This window comes from Augochlora pura, chromosome 1 (assembly GCF_028453695.1).
Source record: "Augochlora pura isolate Apur16 chromosome 1, APUR_v2.2.1, whole genome shotgun sequence".
In the NCBI taxonomy this organism is placed as follows: Eukaryota; Metazoa; Arthropoda; class Insecta; order Hymenoptera; family Halictidae; genus Augochlora; species Augochlora pura.
In genome coordinates, this window is record NC_135772.1 from 8,861,203 (window position 1) to 8,886,223 (window position 25,021).

A 25,021-nucleotide genomic window follows, 5' to 3' on the forward strand; every position below is an offset into this window, starting at 1 on the left:
AGGACTGACCATTTAAAACGCTATGACGGTAAGACATTGTTTTATAGAATAGGTTGGAAAACTAGAAGTACAGTAACTTTTAGGAACAGATATATGTTGCGTTCTAGCGATCCTGTCGAACAATCTATGAAAAGTAATGAAACTCAATTATCGAACAATCGATTCGTACGATGATATTTTCTCAGAATATCGGTTTCATTGGAACGAGATATTGAGCTACCGAACTGTTAGGAAACGTTTCTACACTATCGAGTTTAAGAATTCGATTCCTAACACTAGAAGATATAAACGTTTCTTTGGAGGTAAATTAAAACTTATTTCATAGATAATATAATAATAAAGTAAAAATTAATGGATGACATATTAATATATTAAAAATTAATGTACGAAAATATTAATATACCAAATCAGATGATATTAAATTCGATTTTAACAAGCAACAGTAGCCGCGAATATCCAACGTTATGTGTTCCGTATTATTCAGTACCCATATTTATAAGGATAAATTGGTTAAATGAATAATGTTAACTTTTACTATACAACGATATTGTATACAAAAGGACGTCTGTCTGACGTCACCGAAGAAGTGCCGCCACGTTTCGTTCTCACTCGCCCGATCGATGATCCGAATCATTCATTCATACATCCATACACTCCTCCTTACGTACCATACACTCCCACCCATACTATACACTTACATATTACAAAGATACTCAATGATATTTGATAAAATATAAAATATAAATAGTTTCCTTTATTTCCATCTCTTCATGATTTCAATTTTAACGAGAAAAGATATTTTCCTTTCTCAACGAGTATTCAACGAGATGTGCTACCTATAATGCTGGCTGAGTTAAAAATAAATATCACGACCGTCATAAGATGATTCCACAGTTCTACTCTTAAAAAACGTTGATCCACTTTTAAAGATTAAATGTATTTTAAATGTATTTTTTATTATATTGTATTTGTATTGATCATGAAGAACGAAGTATTCATGGTAAACGATGTAGAAATTCAAATTGTTTAAGCAAAATTGATATAGAAATGAATGAAATATACAATGTTTAAAATTAGCAATAAAAATTAATCCTTTCATTGATAATATTTACCTGTTTTCATTTCAAAGTAACCGTTTTGTAAATCTGCTTATAAAATATTGTTAAAATCTTTATAAATCCGAACCACGATTTATAAAATTGAACACGAATATTGTTGTGAATTATATTTACAAATAATAATTTACAAATAAAGAGATTAACTATAATTTGCAGAAGGATTGATTTGGAGTTAAAAAAAGGTGAATATTATCTGTAAAAGGATTAACTTGTACTAAACTTGTGTGACCGTCCGAAGAAAATGACAAATGACAAAGAAGAAATCTAAGAATAAAACATTGAGTTTACCAAGAAAAGCTGTGCGTATTCTTGAAAATGTAGAAGTACAAAGTGTTTTTCACTGTTCGCTTCGTGAAATTGACCATCGATTGAATTTATTTAACCAGCAGTCGAATCAAAGAATGCTAGCAGGAAACGCTTTGGGGTTTCCCGACTTACAAATAATAGATCTCGTTGCGATGATCGTGAGAACCATTTATCTTCCGTGAATCACGGGAGCAGGTGAAAGAGTAATGACAAAACGCTTACCTTTCCGGAGCCCCTCGAATTACACAGGAGAACAACGGCGGCATGGATTCTATATTCCTTGTCGAGCTGCTCATGCTGTCCTTGAATTTTCCTGCCGGCATCCAGAACAGAGAATGATATTTTAGAAAACATTATTCCGCTGTACCACTGATCGAGTGTTTCTTCAATCAAGAAGTGTGACATTTTACCAAAAAATGAACCTTCACATATCGATCTGTATTGAACATATACTACTTCCTAAATGTCTACCAACCTCAAAAATAGAAATATTTGCATGATTTAATACAATTTCGTAATAGAAATTATGGTTTAAAGTTGGACTTCCTAAGAATAGTGGTTTTCGTCAAAAGTAACTACATTTCTTCTTTTCGATGTTGCGATGTAACCATTTAATATTTTTATTTCAATCCTTTCTATAGATATACTATATCGTCTCCTTTTGACATTCGTACATGTCCACCATACGAATCAAATCTTGTACTTAAAAAATAAGGAATTAGATCCAGAGGCGTTAGATTTAATAATTAAATGATAAGGAATATAATATTAATAGTTATAATTATAATTACAATATTAATAACGATAATAATAATAATAACAGTAATAAAATTAATCTATTTTTTCTTAATTAATCCTTAATCTGACATAATTTCATTGATCAATCGAAATTTCGTATTTATACCTTTTACGAATAAAGAGTTATGAGGCCGTGGCACACCTTAAGTCAATCCGGACCACTGTGTGCCGTCATGATGCCATATGGTGCCACTAATACTATACCATATTTTGAAAAATAGTGCTCCTTCATTTGCCTCGACTTGTCAGAAAAAATATTGAGGTAATCTAACTTCTTGTTACACGTGATCTAACAATTTGGAAATGGGAGATACCTTCGGTCATTTCAAACAATTTTTTCCTCTGCAAAATTTTTCTCCGAGGCATTGTTAACGAGTTATTAACGAAAAACGGTGACCAATGAGCAAATGAAGCCCACTCTTGCGCTTTGGCTCAGCCGCCTCGCATTAGCGATACTCGTCTCTCTTTGGTCAAATTTTTTTCGTTAAAAACTCGGCCAAACAATGCCTCAAAATATAATTCATTGAAAACCATCTTTGGCATTTTCTAACGTTTAATGCGTTTGCATAAACATCGCAAATGGTTTTGGTAGCAACCGTTGCGTAACTAACCTTGCAAAACTCAAAAAGTATACAATGCCGGATATGTAACTCTTCTGGTATTTGGCTGGCCATTTCACCGTAAATTGTAAAAAATATTTAAGATGTTACTATTTACGAGAGCACAAGTCACTCTATCCTTAAATTGTGTTTAGCACGCCTTTGAAATAAATAATAACCTAACAAATAAGTAAGGAATATCGAGATGCGCAAAAACGACATTACTTTCCGGTCCCCCTAATATAATTTAGCTACGTCACTGTATTTTCAAGGTTTTCAAACCACAGTTAATGCAGAAATGATTTTCCTCTCTCGTAAAACATTTGTAAAGAATATTTATTCCGAGCAATCTTGTGGTAGAATCTCACGACCCTAACACGATGCTGGACTACTTGGTCCATACATCACGTGAAAAAAAGGAACTGCGCGTTATCTAGCATCTCACGCATAATTTCTCTGTGTTTTCTCCGCGGTGCGATAGAAAAAAATTGTGTACACCCCCTGCATTGAGGGATGCTGGCTGCATACCAAAAAGCATCGCAAGAAGAATTTTCAAAATGATTGATGAAACGAGATCGATGCATCCGGTACAGGATATATTAATGCAGCTTAAAGGAACGTTAGACTGATGCATCGGTTATTCATAATACTGTAGCTAGTCTTCCACTTCTGACTCAGCACTCGTGTATTATAACCATAAGCGTTCGTGCTATTCTTATTATTTATGATACAGATATTTGAATATTTGAATTTTTGTGGAAATGTATTAAGTTCAAGTTTAATAATTTATTTAGTCAAAAATTTGTTAATCCCGTGAGTTCAGAAACCACGCAAATTTACTGATTGTTAAATAAAGAAATAATATATCTTCATGTTCTTTTGCCTCTTTTCTTTGTCTAAAATTATCTCACTACAGTTATAATAAATTATCAGAAAATAAACAATATTAAAAAAGAACTTATACAATTTGTAAGTTCATTCACAATAATGCCAATGTTATGTTCTCTTAAATTCATTGTAATTTAAAAAGGATATTTTCCAATCTTTATTTAATGTTAGTATTATTTTATTAATCTGTTCTATTACAAATGAAACAATGTCCATACTTATGTACAATATTGAATAAATCCATAAATATTTTTGTTTTATATATTTTCTCCAAATTAAATTGTCTGCACACGTACATTTCATTAAATATAAATCTTAAGGCTCAAGATCCTCAATGATTACAAAACAATTATGGGGGCGCTATTTATAATTATGCTGGTACAAAGTTTGCGCCAATAGAAAGGGAAACTCAAAGTGCCTTTGCTTAACTCACTTCCTCTTTAGTAATTCATCTCATGACTTTACTATTGTCTTTATAACACTATTTGCTTCTACAAATTTCACAACGCGCTTGCCATTTACGTTGCTGCGTGACTAACGCCATTTTACCACAATGAAACGTGCCATGATAGTCAAAATGGCAATTGAATGAACCGTTTATTTTAACATTCTGGAACCCAGTCCGCCGTGCATATCACCACGAACTTATGTCAATACAGAATCATGAAGAACATTTGAGCAGTTTATTTTGAAAGTGGCCTAACTCCATTTGTCAATTTATTTCCGGTTGCCATGGTTACATGTGGAACTTCATGTTATTTATCAGTAAAGCATTTCAGGTTACTTCTATTCCGAGCAAATACGATCATTTTTGACACATAAGTTTTCATAGTTAGTTCAATAATTGAACCGTGTTGTTTGAAAGTGGCCTAACTCCATTTATACTTAAATCAAGATAATATATTCACTATCGACAATGTCTGAAGGCAGTGATGAAGACAATTTTAATTAATTAGTATTTAACATGTTATCCTCAGTTTTTGGATAATTGCGTTAGTTGAATAATCAGTACCGTTTAATTAATATAAAACTTAAAATTTAATATTAAATTTTAGAAATTATTTTATCCATAGGGAAGAACAGAACAAGACAATTTAGTTCAGATAGTGAAGAAGAAATAGTAACTTTTATATAAGTAATTTGCTTTTTTTATTTTCATTTCTATCAACCCAAAACCACGGTCATTCGGTAGAAAGGACCAAGTTACGTTTATATAATGTCCTTAAATTTTTGACTTAGACCACTTTCGTAATTAACACTGAATGAATTCCATATAATAAAATTACAACCACCATCTAACGGTTCATTTTTTACGATATCGTAAAAATTACATTGAATAAATTTAGTTTAAAATAATGTGGTGTAAAATAACTGATAAACTCATTTTTTTTAAATTTTGACTTAGACCACTTTCATAATTATGGGCACAATTGACCTATTACGATTCATACCACCGGAACATCATGATTTCTTCAAAACCCTTTCACACACACAAAATGTAGATGAGTAGTAAATTGTTTTGTAATGAATTTATGTTTTTCATGTTGTGTACATTATGCAATTAAAAAATGTTTTGAATCGCATAAATTAAGTTTCCGAAGTGTTTTAAAGATATGTAAAATAAATTAAGTATTGTCTTTTTCAATTTGAAGCATCTTAAATTATGTTGAATGGACTTGGGCACCTTCAGATTTTATAATGAATCTCGATATTAATTTTGAAAGTGGCCTAACTCCATTCTTGATAAGAAAACGCATATTATTCACTTAATAATTGCCACTATTTTAATGGGAACTATAAATTGAACACCCTTAGATACACTTAAGCAGTATGACTCATTAGTATCCTACACGTATATTTTTTATATATAATAGAAAAGTAAACAGCTGTTTGTATAGTCTAACAGTTCGTTACTCAACTCAAAATTTGTATTTTGACAAGAATTATTTAGATAGTTTTTATACTATCAATCCTGGTAAAATGGTAAAACGGTAAAATGGAGAAATGGAGAAATCGGGTAATGGTGAAATGGTAAAATCGCAGTGCAATTTATAAAAGGCAATTTTTCAAGGAAACCTATTCCGGCGTAGGTAAGGTATCGAAAATTTATGGTTCATTCGTTACAACTTAAGAAACTCGGTTTCATCGTATGGGTTCGTACGCAGCATATAAAACTACGGCAAAAACGTTCAGTCAATTAGCGTTTATGCGAAATGGGCTCCGACCACAAAGAAACCGGAGACGAGTTCATAACGTTATGTTCAGTTTCTGTCGCGTTCCCCTTTTCCCGAGAAAAAAATTAAGCGTTAAAAGGAGTAACGAGAGGAAAACGGTGCGCGGCGCGGCGTCGCCAACGGCTGCACCAGCGGATTTTTCCAAGCGGTTTCCGCTCAGTGATTTAGGAATCGAGAAAGTTCCACGGATGGACGAACGTCTCCGTGAAAACTTGGGCAATTACGTGAAAGCAAACAGTGTTACAAATTCATGGCGCGAACCTGCCACGTTTACCGTTCTACCCTCGGAACCGACACCGGTCGATCCTCGAATCCGGAACCGAACTATCGAAATTGAATACGGCCACATCGACCTATTTCTTTTCGACGAATTTCCGATCCTCGTTCTATTACACCTCTCTCGTGACAATGAAGGTCACATCTTGACATTTCTTCGTTAAAGAACACTATTCAGCAGATTTTAACAATCTATGAGTGTATTTTTTCGACTCTGCAGAGAAGCGTGACATTTGAAAAAGGATTCAAAGATGTTGGGTACAAATTCACGCAAATTTTAGTCTGAAAAAGGATTTCCTCCTTTATCCTTAGTTTTAAAAAAATTTTTAAAAACAGTAAAATTATCAGATTGAGGAATATTGCTTATTTTAATAGGAATACTGTACTAATGATTCTTACAATGTAACAATTCTGTACACCCTTGTAAATTCAACAGTATCTAATTTCGTAACAGTGTTAACATTTAAATATGGTTAAAGATCTTTCTATCGCATCGTGAATAAAAATGAAATTGGACAAAAAGTAATGATTAGTGGTCCATCTTGTTTATGTTACGCAGCTACAAATACAAATGTTTCTTGTAAACAAATAGAAATTCATTCTAATAAAATAACAAGAAATGTCATCACACGTTCTAATGTCAGATAATTTGTTTCTTTTTTTTTTTATTTAAATGACATAATCAGCTCAACCAAGAAATTATTTCCAAATGATTATTTTAATTTTGACAGAAAATACGGTTATAGTCTCAAAAATGCATTTATAAAAATGTTTAATTCATTGCCAATGAACGTGCGGTTCCTTGTCAAAAATTTATAGGAAGATAATCGGTAAACTCTCTTTTATAATGTTATGTGCGTGATTCCCTAAGTAATCGTATGGAGGAATGTATAGCACCTGTGCTGTCCCCTTGAATGCCTATGAGATACAGCAAGAGAAACGAGATTGTTTAGGGATTTCAAGATAAGCTCGAGACTGGACTATGTGATGACAGTGATGTATTAGCCTTTAGAGCGGTGAACTCGCTCAATCTTTGGAGGACAATAATGTCGTAGTGTCTTGTTGAATTTATCACGGAAACATCTTTACTGTAACGGTTGTTAATTATTAAAGATCTGATAAGAATATTAAAATATTATTCAAACCGTATGAAAGAATTATCTTTTAATTATGCAAAATAGTCCTATTCAACACTTTGTACATATAAAAATAGTTATTAACAGCCAGTCGCAAATTATCTTTTAAACTTTTACTCATCATGTGAGGTAATTTAATTACACGAGTCCGTTTTTACAACCTAATATGCACGCGAATGTTCACACCGTTTTATATTTAAAAACGGCAGCATACATCTGGTTGTTTCTATTTAGAAATGTTATGTAACACTTTGGACTAACTAGTAAGGGCGACTGTTCTTCTTAACACTAAACCTACCATGTCGGTCAAAATGGCCGGCCTCACATTTTTTATCTTCCTTCTTATGCAACGGTTAAATAAATACCATTATTCAAGCTTCTATTGTAACAAAAATGGCGAAAAGTTTAAATCAATTTAGTTTTGTCATACTTATACTTTAGTCACTTTCACAGTTCGTGGTTTGCGTAATAATAAAAAGACTCCTTTATACATACATACGCAGGGCTCTCATTGAAGGTTACAGGTCACGAAAGGGGAGGTTGGAAGGTTAGGCTCCCTGCGTAACATAGTAAGGTATATTTTAGCAAGTTGATCACTTTGGTATCCGTGTGGTTCAATTACCCTTAATTTGACTCGCTTGCTCGACGCAGCTCGTTTCGTCTGACGGTCTGAAAATAAGGCAAGAAAAGTGGGATCAAGTGGGGTACCGAAGAGAACACGACGCCATCCGAGTAAATAATTCTGAGTCGGAAACAGAGGGCCGAACGGTTCAGAAATGAAAGAAACGTCTTCCAGCGCCGCAGCGTGTCGCGGCGATCTCATGCATTTGTCATCACGTTTAATCAACGAGGCGGTGCCGCCATCTGCTACCAGGGTCGGTATTATGCGAGCCTCCGGAAGAACTTGCGCAAACAGTGACCAAGCGCGAAAACGGTAAAGAGAAAAAAAAAGGAGCTTTATGTACATATCGCTGACTCGATGTTTTTTTTTTCTTCGCGGACCTGTCGACGACACTTTACTGCCGACAACGTCTCGACCCGCGAGGCGTCTATGCAAACGTCGATGGTGACCCTAATTTTCGAGATTCGAGAAATCCATGTGAATTTTGGCCAGGTTCAGATATATGAAATTTATTATTACACAGAATTAAATTGGGTGATCACTGATACAGCAGGCCATCTCTTCACAATACCATCACTTATGGGAGAACATACCGAAGTGATACACGCCGATCTAGGCTAGGTAATTATATAATTTTGTATGTAATAATGTTTTACCATGTCAAATGAAATAAGGAGTTGTGGGAGTACTTAATAATTTAAAAAATGGGACAGACTGACGGCATCTAGTATCGATCATAGTTGTAGGTATGTAAAAGAACAGTAATACAACGAAATTGTTTCAACCGTCAATATATGAAACTTAATCTCTTAGGCGCGGCGCGCCACTATAGTGGCTTTCGTGAATGTTTCGTGCTTTACTCAATTGTTTTATTAATTATTAAAGTAAACGATTAACGTGAAAGTGTGCATGTACAATCCATTAAGAAAAGAATAAAATTTGAATTAAATTTATGCAAAATCCAGCCGTGCCTAAGAGGTTAAAATATAAAACTTAAAAAGTTTTGCAATGTATAAATCCATTCCTCTCATTGGAACAAAACTATGATTGCATTTTTGTTCTTTCTCTGTTACATTTCTTTTAACTTTCTTTTAACTTAAACTTTCTTTAAAATAGAATCACTCCTTCCTTAGTTGTACTACGAATTGCCCTACCATGTAATCGTAACAACTCATTAACTTATTCACTCAGTTGGGATTTTTTACGTGTCACTACAATTGTTAATTAACAAATATTAAGTAAACAAGAAAATGCAGTAAAGTAGCACGCTAGAAATTAAAGTCACTGTAATTTGTATAAATCAAGTAAACGATCAACAAACAAGTACAACTTTGTATGCAAACTGATCCGAGGTGTAACAGCCTATGTATATTTAACCATACAATTACACCGTCTTGTGTATCGCAACACATTCGCTAGAATTTATTAAAATTAATTTCCTGTTACAAGAGTGCGTTAACAATCGAAGTAATGAGACACGGGATGTTAATTAACCGCAGCATATTTTTGGAGAGTTATGTATAAACGATGGTAACTCGTACTCTAGATTTTGAACAAGTCTCGCCGGAAGCTACACGAAATTGCATAATTCCACGGTAGTTTGATCAAATTGTTAGTTTGCCGGAGGACAGGCGCTAATAAATCTTGAACGAGTTAATCCTCTCTCCCCTTTTCTCCCTTTCGGGGACGGCGGGGTGGGAACTGCAAGGCTGAGTTCGTGTTACGAGGGTCCAGTGCCAACTTGCAAAATATATTATTCGAGAGCTACCGTCCACGAAAATGGATGTTTCCTTAACAGAGCTTTTTCGTATAACCGACCGTTTCGATAGTTTTCTTGGGAATTTCAAAATTTGCAAACACGACAGCAAAAACGACTTTCAGTGGAATAATTTTTATGATGACGCACGCGCTATCGCGTTAGCCTATTTTTCGTCTCAATTCTCCTCTTTTCGCATTATTTCTCTCGTATATTTTTCGCACCAACGTGCCGGATTATTTAGGATTCATTAAAGCAAATAATAATTTGCTTATTTTTCAACACAGATTCCCCGAGTTTACAATAATATCCGGTGGTAGACACAAATGTATTACATTTCGCGTTTGCTAAAATTGAATAAATACAAATATAGAATATAATAATGATTTAAAATAATATGTAAAAATAGAAAATACAAAGGTATTGACTAAAAATTATTAAAGCAACAATACTTGCTTTCATTAAAGCACTAGGATTATCGAAGAAAATAAATCGATTCCATTTGAAGTTCTTATTTAACTATTTCTCAAACTGTGAAGATCTTATTACAAAAACTTATTGAATTAATTCATTTCACGCGTATTACAGTGAACGTCACATTGAATATTAACGAATGTATTTTGAAGAGGAACATTTAAAATTTGTATTATTTTCAGATTAATTAAATCGCATGCAATAAAAGTCGCATTTTATATTAGTAAACGCAACTTTTGCACGATATTTAAAACGAGTCGTTTTTGACAGCCAGAATTTGCAATGTTAGTTACAATTATATTATTACCAGTATTTATTCTTCATTTTATTATTTTAAATTTAAACGATCTAAGGCATCGACGTGTAGTAGATTATGGTAGTACAATGATTTTATAGTTTCTTATAAGAAACAATTCAATTTAAAAGATATTCAAATATTTGTGCAGTAATTTGAAAGAAAATATAAAAGAGAAATTATGAAATTATATAAAATTATATTTTATTACTCATGTTTCATTCGTACTGCAGTAATTCAATAATTTTTTAGTGTAATGAAAGTACAGTGCATTGTACCTTATAAGTTTGCGATTCTTGTACATAATTGATGATACTGAATACAAGAATCCAGTTATGTGCTGACACTAATTCAACAAAAATTAAAAAATTATATGATAAAAGAATAGCTTGAAATAAATTAAACGTTTAAAAAAATATCGTATACTGGGGAATACGTGTTAAAAATAAATGTTTTTCGAAACATATATAACACATAGAACAAACAAGTATACATGTATAAGACATGTACGGAATATATGTATAATAGTTTAATTTTATTCAATTCGTGTGATATTTATTATATTGCTGTAGCAAAGCTGTTGCAACTATACTTACGATATAGCATGGAGCAGCTCCAGCTTTTGCTTCTCTTTAACCTTGACGCTTCCGCCTTCTGCAAGTGCAACTTGCAATTCTCTTTGAAGAACTGCTAATTTTCGGCGTTCCCCTTCCAAAAGCAGTGAGGTAACCTGCAACAATAAAATACGTTTACTTTACATAGAAATTATGTTCGTGATTCGGACATTCGACAATTTATCTGTTAGCTGCGTACGACATGTATACACGTCATAAGGAAATGGCAATTTTTACATCTTGTAATAAAAGTATTTCTTCCACGATTTATGTCAAAATGCTTATGGCAACATATAGTATTCGTAAATTTCGCACGCTTTAGGATAATTGTAGAACAATTGTTAAAAAGATTATACACAGTATAATCGATGAAACGCGTAACAAAATTTATCTTCTAAATATATCGACGCAGCTAAGTGGTTAATGTTCAAGATAATATCTAAAGTTTTACAGGTCTTTTTTAAAAGTCGCATATTTTGTGAACAATTTATACCAACAGAAATTAATACAGTTCTCCGGTTTAGCGGTAATCGACCGTTTACCAGCCGTAGATCTCGACTGATCATATACCAACAATCGGTACAGAAAGTCCCTGTGGAACAGCTCGCGAGGTAATAAGAGTCTCATTCAAACATACTGTGACCAGAAGTAAAATCCGCATGTACGAGAATAAGCATAATGTACGATGGATTTTTGAGGACTGATTTTGTGAGACTGAGAGATCGATATTTTCCTTATCAACAGAGCACTAAAGAGCGATTGTGTTGCGACTGTACAAACGTAACACTTCGCACTCGGTTATCTCCTCTCAGGAGGCATAACAAAATTGCTGATAATTATGGTATTTTTCAATTGTATTTTCTATCAAATTTTTTAAACGGTCTAATTTTGATATGTGATCTGTAAAAATTCTCCTACTGCGAGTTTAAATCAGTTTACAATTCCGTGACCTTTTTGCACAATAAACAAAGAGGAGAAGAGCATCCGTTAACAGCCCATAACAATATCAATCGATTTCGACAAATTTCTCAGTGCGTAGGTAAATTACCGAGACCTACAAAATTCATTCTTTAAATTTTTGCTATAGGCACAGATAGAAAGTTGAACAAATGTGAGTCTTTTTATTTTTTTTTGTTTTTGTCAGGTTATGTATACAATAGTAAAATGAAGGAAATTATTTTAGACATTGTACCAAAAAGATTCTAGTCGGTTAATAAAACATTAAAACAGTTGTGCCGTTTTAAAAGATGTCTGAAGACTTGTTACACATACTGTAAAACATGATTCACAAAACTTGCAAGGTCTCCTACGGCGTTCAGTAACACTCGATTTAAAAGAACAGAAAACGTTATTGTATTTGAAGATAGAAGAGAGGAAGAGAGTTAATTAATGAAGGTTCAAGAGGAGATCGCCGAGCGTAGCCAGTGCAAAACTTCCTTTCCTGTTTCGTCCGATAACGATCTCGTTCCGTGGTTTATCGTACTAGTAATGCACCGTGCTTTCTCGGAGCCGTTGTGCTCGTGTGTGCGGTAAAGCACCGGCCGTATGTGCACGCGAATGGACACACGATGGTATACGTGGAAGAACCTGAATAGATATATTTCAAAAGATAGGGGAACCAGCGCAAGACGCGAACGTGCTCTAATCGCGAGTTGGTCCGCATGCGAATGTTCACCGTAATTGTCTGAAACTGCTGAACTTCCTACGATTACACGAATTATTATTCCCAAATTAGGGTATGGTTGTAGCGGACACATATTCGGACAACTAACTCGAGTTACTTCGTGTAAATGGTCATCCAAATCGGGAGGTTATAAAGTCTACCACAAGTAGGTTAAAAACATAGTGACGTAAGTCTTATGTCCAAAAATGTTGACTTATGTCTTAAAATGTAATCGGTACATTTTAAAATGTTAAAATGACTAGGAAAATAAATTATATAGTTATTATAAATTAATTGAACTCTGGTTTATTTTAACAATAAATTAGTAAACAATAACACTCCTTGTTTTACGCAATGTGGAAACTGTGACTTACGCCTCTGTGATATTAATTTACTCATATTGCAATACGGCATGCTATGCAAAATCTACATGAATTTTGCTGATTATTAACTACGATTCTTCGATATTTTTTCCACATGTCACAAGAAAATATTATTAAAACAATATATTAGTAAACATACATTATATTATTAAAACAATATATTATCAAAAAAAGAAGAAATAATTAGAAGAGATTCGATCCCTAATAAATTGCTACAAACAACATTTCATTTTAATAGTTTTTGGACCAATAAATAAACTGCTAAACTTTATGCAAAATAAGAATATTCTGCACCGGTTTGAACGTATTGGAACCAAGCGTATATACGTTTATTATATTAATAATCTCAACTAGTCGGTAAGAGCATAACGATACCTTTAGTTTCATTCAATTTGTCTACTGTTTCCAATTTGTTTACTGTTTTATAATGTGGATATTATACGCGTACTTGTTTGTGTCATAAATGCATAGTATCTGTAGTTTACTGGTAGAACTCAATCAAGATGCAAAAGACGAACTTTCACTTCAAAGTAGTATCATGTCATCTGTCTGTTGAATAATGGAACCTAATCATCATGGATGACTATTGATGCGCGTTGCTATCCGAGAGTTAATCATCGGCAGAGCTATCGACAGCAACCAGGTTATCGGTGCCATGATAACAACTCTTCGTTCGACTTGACGTGGAAATTTCATGTTATAGTAAAATTACGTGGATTATACACAATTTCATCGAAATTGCAGCCCCTCCAACGTTGCACCCAGATCGTGGACACCAATGTATGTAGGGTACATTATTTTCCTCTTTTCTGCAAGGTCGTTTCTTGCGTTTTTTTTCTCATTCGAATAATGGAGTCGTGTAGAATGTTGCGCCATTGCGCCATAATTCTACCTTTATTAAAGTTTATGTTCATTCGACGAAATATTCGTTCGTTACACGCTAGTTTGCTATATATACGAACATAATAGTAGACGAATGGACTGAAGACGCTCGTGCGGATATATTCATTTAGTTTTCAACGAAATTTTGTGTAATTACAAAAATTACCAAGAAAATTACGTTTTTTGTTTTATTACGAATATAATGGCATTTTAAAAGAATCTTCTAAATTATTATAATTGTTGTCAATTTCCAATATCCGACATAAAAATACTATTTGAAAGTACTATTTTGAGTACTGATTTTGTACTTAAACTTTCGTATTTAACTTTCTGCACTCCAAAGTAGTTTTCTTGCAAGTCTTATTCTCCTTTTTGGAAATAAAATTCGATTATTCGCAATAAATATCATATTAAATTTAAAAATTGAATCAAATTTCAGAAATAATTGCTGCATATTTATTATTTTATAAAGAAGAACATTAATTCATATTAAATTTAAAAATTAAAATTTCTGTATATAAGTCTTGTGATCCATTTGACTTGTACAAAGCTAAATTGGGCCTACAAAAAGATTCATTTCGAGTATTAAACCTGTACACTGATCTTTGCTTATATTTAGCGATTCTATTAGTATTTTTTAGGCGACTCTAGTGAAAATTACATTTTTTTACTAAATATAAGAGTGTTGTTTTTACAATTCGGTTGACGGCAATCATAACTATCTGAGAGATATACTCACGCTATTATTATGATAGTGCGGCAACACTACCTCGAAAATTCAATAACTTAGATAAAATAAACCTACATTAACTTAGGAGAAGTCTCTATATTCGTTTGGGCGGGACACCACGAAAAATGTTCGGGAAAAGAAGCAATTTTTCGACAGGCTCGCTAATATGATTACCCGACAGTTGATTGACGTTACGCGGCTATGCAGTTTATTAAATATGTAATTCATCGCATGCGCTGATGGGGGAACAACAGCTTTTCTACCGCTAACAAGGACGGCTGATTACGACAGACAGGATAATAACTCACTACTTCGTAATCGGCTCGGTATCGCGGCCACATATCTTTAATACGAGGAGTCAGCGTGGAATTACATAAAGTTACATTTCGACAGACATCCGGAACAACCGAGTTGTGGTTCCGTGTTTACCTTCCCCTCGACGAAATCGATTGGACCACAGCCTAACTAATCATTCGACTGCGGCTTTTATGCATTATGACGAAATTGGGTAGGACCTACTTAAAATCGTACAAATATTACAAGAGATTCAGGATACTAACAGAGGTTATTTTTGCTAAAAATTAACCCTTGTACAGTCAAACCTGTTTTTGTGCGGTAGATAGGGATCGCAGAAAAAAAACTGCACAAGAAAAAATATTCAGAAACTTCATAAATAGCTGTAAGAAATAATTTTTCACAACGTATTAAAGAAAATTTTTTTATGCGGTAGAGAGAGACCGCATGAAAAGAGTCTCACTTAGAAAATATGTCAAAGCTTCACGAAATAACAAGAAAGTACTTTCCAAAGAAAATAAATAATTAAATTACACATTGAAACGTTTTAAAAAATTTTAATTTCTAATTTTAAACATGGAGAAATTTTTAAAATGTACATAATTCAATGCTACTAGTCGTAGTTCAAAACGCGGATATTTTTGCAATGAACTGCTTCGTAATCGCTTTCGTCACTTGAAGATACTACAGTTGATTTATTTTTTAAATCTCGCACTATAAAATCAGATACGAAATACTAGTTTTCATGAAATTTAATACAAATTCAACTTCCTTTCGAATTTATTCTTACATCTTACATTTTTACAGCACTTCCTGTATAGAATAATATAATATTCTCTAATAGAATAATATTCTACATAGAAAATTCAATTTGTATTTCAAATTTGCGTTCGAATTTATTTTCGATTTCTTTTTTGTCGATATTCATATACCGCACAAAAAAACGCATAAAAAAAGACGGATTTGACTGTATATAAATTATTAAAGAAAGAAAAATATTCCTGTTTGGTTTCTCTCCGATGCGAATAGACAGAGACAAGCATTATTTGGTAATTAATGAGTATTCATTACTTTCAAATACGACCTACTTTTGAGTGTCAACTGTATAATACAGGTTCTGCACTCTAAATACATCTATTTGCGAGTCGTTTCACTACGGCATTGGCTTAGTCAAACAGTTTTCTAACTGTATAACTGGTAAGTATTACTAACCCTTACGTATAGATTAGTTAAAATAAATAAATATTTATCGTATGGTTATAGATGTGTACTTCACTGGCTATATGACGATAATAATATATTTTGATTTAAAAGAAATGTGCCGTTAACATTTAAAAAATTCTGTTTGCTTTATAACCAGTCTGTGACACTGTGTAAAATAAGATAAAAGTATAAAACTAAATTCCATTAGTTAATAAATATCATTTAACACAGGAAATAATAGACAGATTAAATTTAGATACTGGCTACTAAAAAATTTGAATTCCGATTGAATATTTGTAACTGATCAACGTGGGCCATAAAATGAATCAATGACCTCGGTCTTCGTTCGAAGTTATAGAACACGTCACTAGCAGATGCAAATGCACCGCAGAATATGAATTTCATGAATGACGGTCGTGCAGAGGAACGATAGGTACACGTTTCCCTTTCCAAATCGATCATAGATGGATGCCAATTACTATCGCAGACAAAACGTGACGAGAAAAATCCTCCGATTATTACCGCGATCAAAGTATCCCCGGATGTTCGCTTTCGTTTCTGGCTAACGACAGAATCTCGATTGCGGTTACGACGACAGGGTACAAGCGAAGCGAACGAAATTATCCGCAATGAAAGGCGCGTACCGTGAAACGCCGATGCCGGGCTTCGGTGTTCCATAAAAAACGATCGGCAAAATAAAATGCTCCTTTTGCCGCGCGGATGATCGTTTGCGCGTGGACTCGTCCGAGGTCCATATATTTTTACACGGCACGCCGCGAACGCGCGAAAAACCGATGCGCGGCTGAACGACAAAAGCGAATACTGCATAAGTATATACTCATCCACGGTGACCAATCTGATTCGATTCAGCGTGTCGTGAATATCATAGTCTTTCCAGCACATCGTAACTAATTATAATGTGATTTTTACGGTTTTGCGAGCCATTAATATTTCATTACGCGCCCATTTTGTTGCGTGTGGAGAGAATCGTTGAATTACACCGCTGAACGAGTTGGAATTTCTTTGAGCAATTTCAAGTCTCGGTTGGCCTTTACCAAGTATGGTATTTACAAGGAAAATTTCTAAAGATTTCAAAAGATTTTCCGACCTTTTTCTTGCATTAACGCGTTCCGTGTCAGAGCTGTTTTTACTCGCTTATTCACACTCACCATTTCATAGTTTACTGACACTTGATATATTATATGTGATTATTAATTATATATAAAACAATGAAACAAGCTTATTATAACCTATTTATGTGGTGAAAATTATTTCTTCAGTACTAAATTCATTATAAACTTTTTAGCCCACTAAGTGAACATGTAAGCATGTACTATCGGTGGTACACATTGACAAATTTATAATTAATTGGTTGTAACTCTATTGTAAATTCGAATCTTTGAATTGTTATATTTGGTTAACGGTGTACCGATTAAAACGAGAAAGACACTGTGTGGGTAACTTAATACATGATGCTGATGATATTTTTGTATTTTACTGTACATATAATGTTAATCACATTTAGTCTGTTGTAAAGAAACTTGCTATGACTTATAGTGCATGTAACAAGTGTTGCTAAAAATTTCAGAATAGGAAACAATTTGATATTACTCGTGATAGAGATTTTTAGCAAAAATCAGTTCAGAATGAAGATTATTCCGTTCTTTTAAGTTGAAATAAAATTTTTTCTCTTGTCCCTCATATTTACATAATCGTTCAAGTCAATTTAGGCAGACAATAAATACTTTTTTTGTCTTCCACGGAGCTGTTAAAATCGAAATAGTTCTAATTATTGTATCTGTGAAAATAATGGTATCACATGGGGTTAATAAAGAAAAACGCTTAAAAAGTCTAATAAAAAAAAAATACTTTTGACGAATAATTAAGCATTTTCTAATACAATAGAAAAGTGTATATGGCCAAACTTATTTTCAAATCATTTGGTCCCATTTTTAACAAGTTATTACATTTTAACTCTTCGAAGCACACAATTTTAAAGAAATTAATATCACAAGTTGCGCAAAATGTGAAAGAAAACGTTCATTTCAGTTATCTAACATAAAATATTATTTCAAAATTAATGTAAAACGTCAATTAATCTATTCTTTGATTATAAAACAATTTATTTGTTCATAGTAAATTTTCAGAACAGAACCAACAAATACCGTTATGAAAGACAGAAATTCATTGTCTACACAATTTGCTGACCTTAATCGCAACAGTGTCAACAGCTTACAAACGCGTTTTGACTTGCGTCAATATTTGTTTTCACTTACTTGCGCATTTACCGTTGATTCATAGAGTTGCCGACTGAATGAAATACTTTCGATAAAATATTGAACCCTATGACTGTGAGAAACTTTAATTTTTCAAGGTTGATTAAAATTTATCCCTCCATGTATGAAAAGCTAAACAAATGATAGAACAATTGTCAACGCTTCTAGCCCCAAAAAATTAAAAGGTATCCAATTAATATATTTGTTACTCGCTGTAGAGATTATTAGCAGATTATTTATCATATGATAGAGGAATGTTGTTAAACATCATGACCTTAAAACATATTTCAAGCTCATTGAAGTAGGTGACACCTTATCTCCCCATAACTATCAAAAAATTAATCCAAGTCGCGAACATAAACGAGGCGATATAAAATAATATCTCCACAGTTCGTACAGACCTAACCTTCGTTGATCCAACACAACATTCGACTTGTTTTCACTATAATCGCTCTATAATACGTTGGCACGTAAAACAAATTGACACGTAGAAGAGATTCATTATATCGTGCGTTAACGTTGAGCAATCCTGCAGAAAAGAAACTGATCGTTTTTTGTCCCGTCGAAAAAAAAAAGAATACAACGCACCAATGGCGCGGAAACTACTTCGTAATTGCCCGAAAGAACCCGAATGCGAGCTTCGACGCCGATTTCCTGGATAATAATTTTAATGCCGGCGTTTATAATAATGCTTACCGTGCTTAACGTAAAAGTGAAAACGGACCGCGAAATCATGGAAGCATAACCGGATAATGACGGGACCGATACGCGGTTGCACCGACGAAATAAATTGCGAAATCTGTCCGGCATTTCTTTTTCCGTCACCCGACACGGCTCGTATCCTTTCCCATTTCGTCGTCGTCGACAACAGAGCTCGATTAAATGTCATTTCGCACAGATCGGCAAAGGCCGGCCACTCGTCGGACAGGTATCGACGAACCGCGCTCACAGAATCTCTGACGGGTCAAGCAATCTTCTTACGAGACTACGAGCGCCTTAATTTGACAATTATTATTTAATTAGCGATCTTCCTTTCCTATCTCATACCTGTACGATTTGCGACGGGTACGCTAATCTAACTGCTAAAGGGAACTGTGACCATGGCGGATCCATAAACCCAAAGGTCTCCGTAGTCAAGGTCATTTAAAGTAAGTGTCCCCATTCGCCATCGCGCTGATTTCATACCGGTTGGTCTCCTCACGTAATTAGTAGATATAAGTGACACGTTGAGTTAGTTCTGTCATGAATTTATTTACTGCTCGACTAACACGTTTAATTACGACTGTGCTAAAATACCTACTTTATTTAGTAGAACGATTAATGGTGCAGACATATACAGTGGGTCAAAAAAATATTGGCACAACCAGTTTTCTTTGAATATCTTCAAACTATAAAGTAATCTACTAACATTAACTATGTTGATTAATGTCCTTTGACGCACATAAATTGTATGTTTACTGAGAAGTCTCAGTTATTTGTTATATGGAAATAAAGTCAAGAAAACGAAAAATTCAGAGTCAGGAAAGTATTGGCACACGTACGATTATGCTAGAAGAGCTAGTGTTACGCAACTGTAGAAGTGTACAATTAAACTTACTTAGTATTTGCTGTTCGTGCCTTTAGCCTTAATTACGGCCTGCAATCGATTAGGTATCGATTCGATAAGTTTTTGCATAATTTTCCATGAAATGTTAGACCACTCTACTAAAAGCGTCGCTTTGAGATCATTTTTATTTTTAATTTTCCTTTTTCGCACTTTTAAAATGGTTAAGTAGTTTAGCGAATTTTAATGTAGCGAAAATTATAAAATTGTCACTGGTAGATAATGAGTTAACCCCTTGACGTAGCATTTTCTTTACAGTAACTGCGATTACGAATTTTTCAATTGGCACAATTTCTTAGAAGGGACAGAACATTAATGTTTATTCCGTTCCTGAATATACTTGTATGCTTAAGTATTAATAACAAGGAATTATAATTTTATTCCAATTTTAAAGAACAGTGTAGCATTCGTATTTAATTATTTATTACTAGTAATTTCCATCACGAGTCGGACTCGTCGAAGTACGACAAGGGGTTAACATCCTCTCCCTACAACACGGAGACTCCATGGTGGCACCGTATCCTCGTAATTTCGTCGTTTCAATTAAATGGAGCACGTAATTGCAGCAAAACATGATCAAGATGCATATTTTCGCAAAAGGAGATTGCACAGAACCAGAGTGTCCCCTTAATTAAGATAATGTTGCGACTTCGTGCAAGCTTATAACTATTAAATAGCAGCCCACGAATAAATATAAAGTAGCTGGTATACGCTTGGAAGAAGAATGTTCCGAAGCTAGGCTCATGAATTATCGAACAAACAGATGTTATAATGGCAGGGTCGTTGCTGTTCTAATGTAAATTGATCGCACGGGAAGATAGGACTCGCGCGGAATGTTCCCTGCGCTTCTATCGTAATGACTGACCACGGTTTATTAATTGCTTGGCAATATGACACGAGCCTAATTATTCCGCGACGGCCTCATTATAAACGGCATGGCTTAATGTTCGTCGAACTGGGCACCGCGTCCCGGGTTCCGATCATCGGCCACGGTTCGTCGTTTTAATCGTCTCAATGCAAACGAGCCGTAATACCCAGGCACCAGTTCGTTAAATCGGCCGAAAACGGCCGAGATACGAATCGCCTCGGTTGGTTTGCGCGCCGCGGACTGAATGAAGCAGATTTTGCAATTACTTGTTTGAAGAACACGACCATATTTGTATGCTAACCTTATAGTACAGTGGAAAAGCTTATAAAGTCGTCGTCGATACGTCGACTGGCCGCATTCTCAACAACGCGCGGTGCTTTTTGTGTCACGATTGTTACCCGTAACTAAACTACGGATTTTATTCGCTAAGATATAATAAAAAAAACATGTGTAGATCGATTGCAAAATACGATAAGCATACGAAGAATTGAAAAATTGTGTTGCTTTGTTCAACCCATAAAAATTATTAGTCTCCATGTCCTACAATTAATGTAGACAGTTTTTATTATGCATAAAAATCGAGTCATCTGTGCAATGAGTGGACATTTGAGCTACATGTTTGATAAAATGATCATTCAAAAATCGTTGCTTAATTTGTTTTATTTGCTGAGTTCACTATATATATCTCTAAGCTTTTTTTTATAGCTGTAGCTTTTTCAGAATGTGTGAACAAATGAATAAAAATGTTTGACGCACGAGACTAAAGCATTAGAAAGTATAAGCGCCGCATTTAGCCTCTATCACGAGTTTCATTTATGTCTTCTGGTCCAATTTCATCTCATAAGCAAAACGATGAAACAAGAGCTAATTTCATATAAATCCTACAGTTAATAGATTAAACGATTTCGTATAGTGAAAAACGATTACTTGAAATTTTAATTTCATTAATCCTGGAAGTTAATATATTAGGTCATAGCATAATATCTTTGTCGTACTTCTTATCCTTATTCTCAGTATTTCAAAAATTGTTGTTCAGCTAATTTAAACAGAACTTCATTTAAACAGAATTGATTGAATAAATATTAAAAATGTCACACATTAAAAATGACATACATTGAATGCAATGTGAAATAAAAGATATTGCAACGCGTTGAGAATATTGTAAAAAACGTAACGTGTAATTTCATCAACTATTATAAATAAATTACAAGAAAACAATTTGGTCTCGAGATTAGAACATATTTCCAGACAATCTAACGCGTGTAAAAGTTTAAGATTCTTGATCTAGAATAATAACAAAATTCTATGTCGTTGGAATCGACTAAACATGACGATTTGGAGGGGGTATAGTCCCTTAATTTTAACGGGGAAACTAAACGACTAGTTCGACGTAGTGACGCATGAGAAAGGTGAAACATTGTGAAATGATTTTTTCGTTCATTCAACCGTGCAATGACGAAAATGAAACCTTCGCAGAAGGATTGGTAATAAGATTGGAATAAACATTGCAGGTGTCCGGCGCTGTGCGAAATAAAAGGAAAACAATTGTCGCCTGCTAATGCGTGACTGTAAAGTATAAAATTTGCTGTCCCGTGATTCGTTTCCATTTCTCGTTTTTTTCATATCAACGAGAGAAAGGTGAAACCTTTCTAAACAATCAACGACACTAAAATCGATCGGAGTTGTCCGGAAGTGAAACTGTTGGCCGAACTTTTTAGCTCCGCGAAAGGCTGCCGTGTAAATTATGCATGCATAGCTGATCGAGAGAGTGATTGTTGTGACACTTGCATATACAATTGCAGAAGTCTGCGTACACTTTACAGAACTTTAAATGTTGCAAATACTCAAAGGCTTATTACTTTTTATTATCTCTGTGTAAGTTATTCAGTGAAATTATATGTATTATGAACGATATGTATTATGAAAAACCTGAGAAGTTCTTGAAGGACCGAATTCTCAAGCTGCATGAACGATGGAGAAAGGTTGTGGAATAGAATGGTACCTATATAATTTAATAAATGTATACTCATATTTAAATGAACTGCGTTTTAATTTTCCTAAAAAATCGGCACGAACTTTCCGGACAACCCAATACATTTTCTAAAGATTGAGCAGTATTAGCTCCAAATTCTATGATGAATATCTCTGCCAGGAAAATGTTATAAGACCTGTACTAGTTGCATAATCACATTCTATTCGCGTCCGTCGATCGTGTCAATCGTAATGAAAAAATAAACAAACTCTAACTGTTGGTTGTGAATAAAGCAATTGTGTCTTAAAGTGGCGTCGAACGTGGATCGATTTACAGTATCCTTGTCGAGGTCAAAAACAAGTTCGATTGGGACTTGATACGCCGTTCACCGAACAAGGTGCAGGCTGCAAATTCAATAGCCACTTCTGCCAATAGCATAGGTATAGAGACCAGTGAGAGGTGCGACCCAGAAAACTGGTGTCGGTCCTACTGGCACAAACGGCTACCTGATACCGAAACAGCTAAGGAAAGTCTGTCCATTGAACTGTTTTCCTTCCTTCGATCGATCGAGCCTCACCTTTCTCCGTTAGTGATCCTTTCGGAGATTTAGAACGCGGTCGAATCGGGGATCGTTTACACTGTCATTATGAAACTCAACACACTTCTCACAAATTTTTCGTTCTTACGTGAAAGCTACAGAGTTATACAGAGTGGTCTACCCAAAGGTAGCCGTCCAAGTATCTCTTTCAGTGTGGTAATGTAAAAATAATTTCTGTGCGACTTGAATGACCGAGGAAGAATGACGATGCTTATTGTTTGACAAAGTAACATCGTTAGAAATCCTGTAAAAACTAATCTCGGCACAAAAATATGCTTTACATTCTTTGAAATTGTCCATCATACGATAATATTAATTTACTGGATTGATTAATAAATTATTACTGTCCATACATGTACTGTGAATAGCACTGTACATTCCAAATAACATTAGATAAAAAGTAGACTACAGATATCATTTCATTCATAAGTTATGGCTATGAATATGATTGGATGAACATTAATAATCCTGTGTTTTCGTCCTTCCTCATTGTTCAATTAACAACGGTAACGTAAATGTTTTATATGTTTCCCCATTTTTTTATTATTAAAGCTTCATTCGTGTGTACATGCTACAGTCTAATCAGTCGTAATAAATATATTTCGAAGTGATTATATTTAAAAAACAATGACATTGCTTATGCTTTTGACAATGAGGTACTTGACAGAATTTTTAGACTTACCTCTAGCTGCACACCGAAGAGATCTCGCGATCTACCGGATCGTGGTGACTCTAACTCCTGCATTTCTGCCTCTCTTTCGGCAAGTCCCATTTCTCCTAAGTGTCTGAAACAATAAACCAAAACGTTTCTGTACAATGTTTTACATATTAATAATAACAATCATAGAACAACAGAAATTAAATGTACTACTAACGCGTATGCTCATTATACGAAACATACTTTCCCTGCTGTGTACGTGTATCTCTGTGATACAGTTAGTGGGCTGAATAGAATGTTTGATTTTGTCATTGAGATGACAAGGTTATGAGTAACCTTGCCATTTACTTCACATCGCTCTTATTAGTTTATGATCATTAGAATGCAGCTTTAGGAGTACTCGTAACTAATATCAGTGTTTAATATTTTATGTAAGCCTGGGGGAACATGACTCGTTTAATATCTAAATTATATAATTTCTACAACATTGTATCTTGCTTATCTTAATATTAATAAATGTAGTTAGTCCATGATTATTATGACTGCGATTAAAAGAAAAAAATGACATTGTTGATATTATTTGTCGAGCAATTTTATGATGTATAATGTGTGCTATTTTAACTAATTTTTAATTCTTAATACTTTTTGGATGACCGAGTTATATAGTTTTGAGCTATTATTATTTCAAAACTCATGTAACATATGGTGAACTTCCTTTGTCAAGTGCGTCACAACCTAGTTGAATATCATTATCATAATGTGACATATTCGTTGC

The 25,021-nt window shown here is 34.0% G+C and overlaps 1 protein-coding gene across 1 annotated transcript; it reads right to left on the minus strand.

The window, feature by feature from the left end:
* Nucleotides 1-11,094: 11,094 nt before the first annotated feature.
* Nucleotides 11,095-24,360, minus strand: LOC144470835 (uncharacterized). The gene is made up of 2 exons (XM_078182394.1): nt 24,271-24,360; nt 11,095-11,232 (listed from the first exon to the last, which is right to left on the minus strand). The coding sequence occupies exons 1-2, from the start codon at nt 24,358-24,360 to the stop codon at nt 11,095-11,097; spliced, it is 228 nt and encodes a 75-aa protein (XP_078038520.1).
* Nucleotides 24,361-25,021: the final 661 nt, after the last annotated feature.

What these genes read in the sequence shown, in the direction of transcription:
- LOC144470835 (XM_078182394.1), bottom strand. Translation starts at nt 24,360, where the DNA reads ATGGGACTTGCCGAAAGAGAGGCAGAAATGCAGGAGTTAGAGTCACCA. An exon ending in TCTTCGGTGTGCAGCTAGAG is followed by an intron (nt 11,233 to 24,270) that starts GTAAGTCTAAAA and finishes TTATTGTTGCAG; the next exon opens with GTTACCTCACTGCTTTTGGA.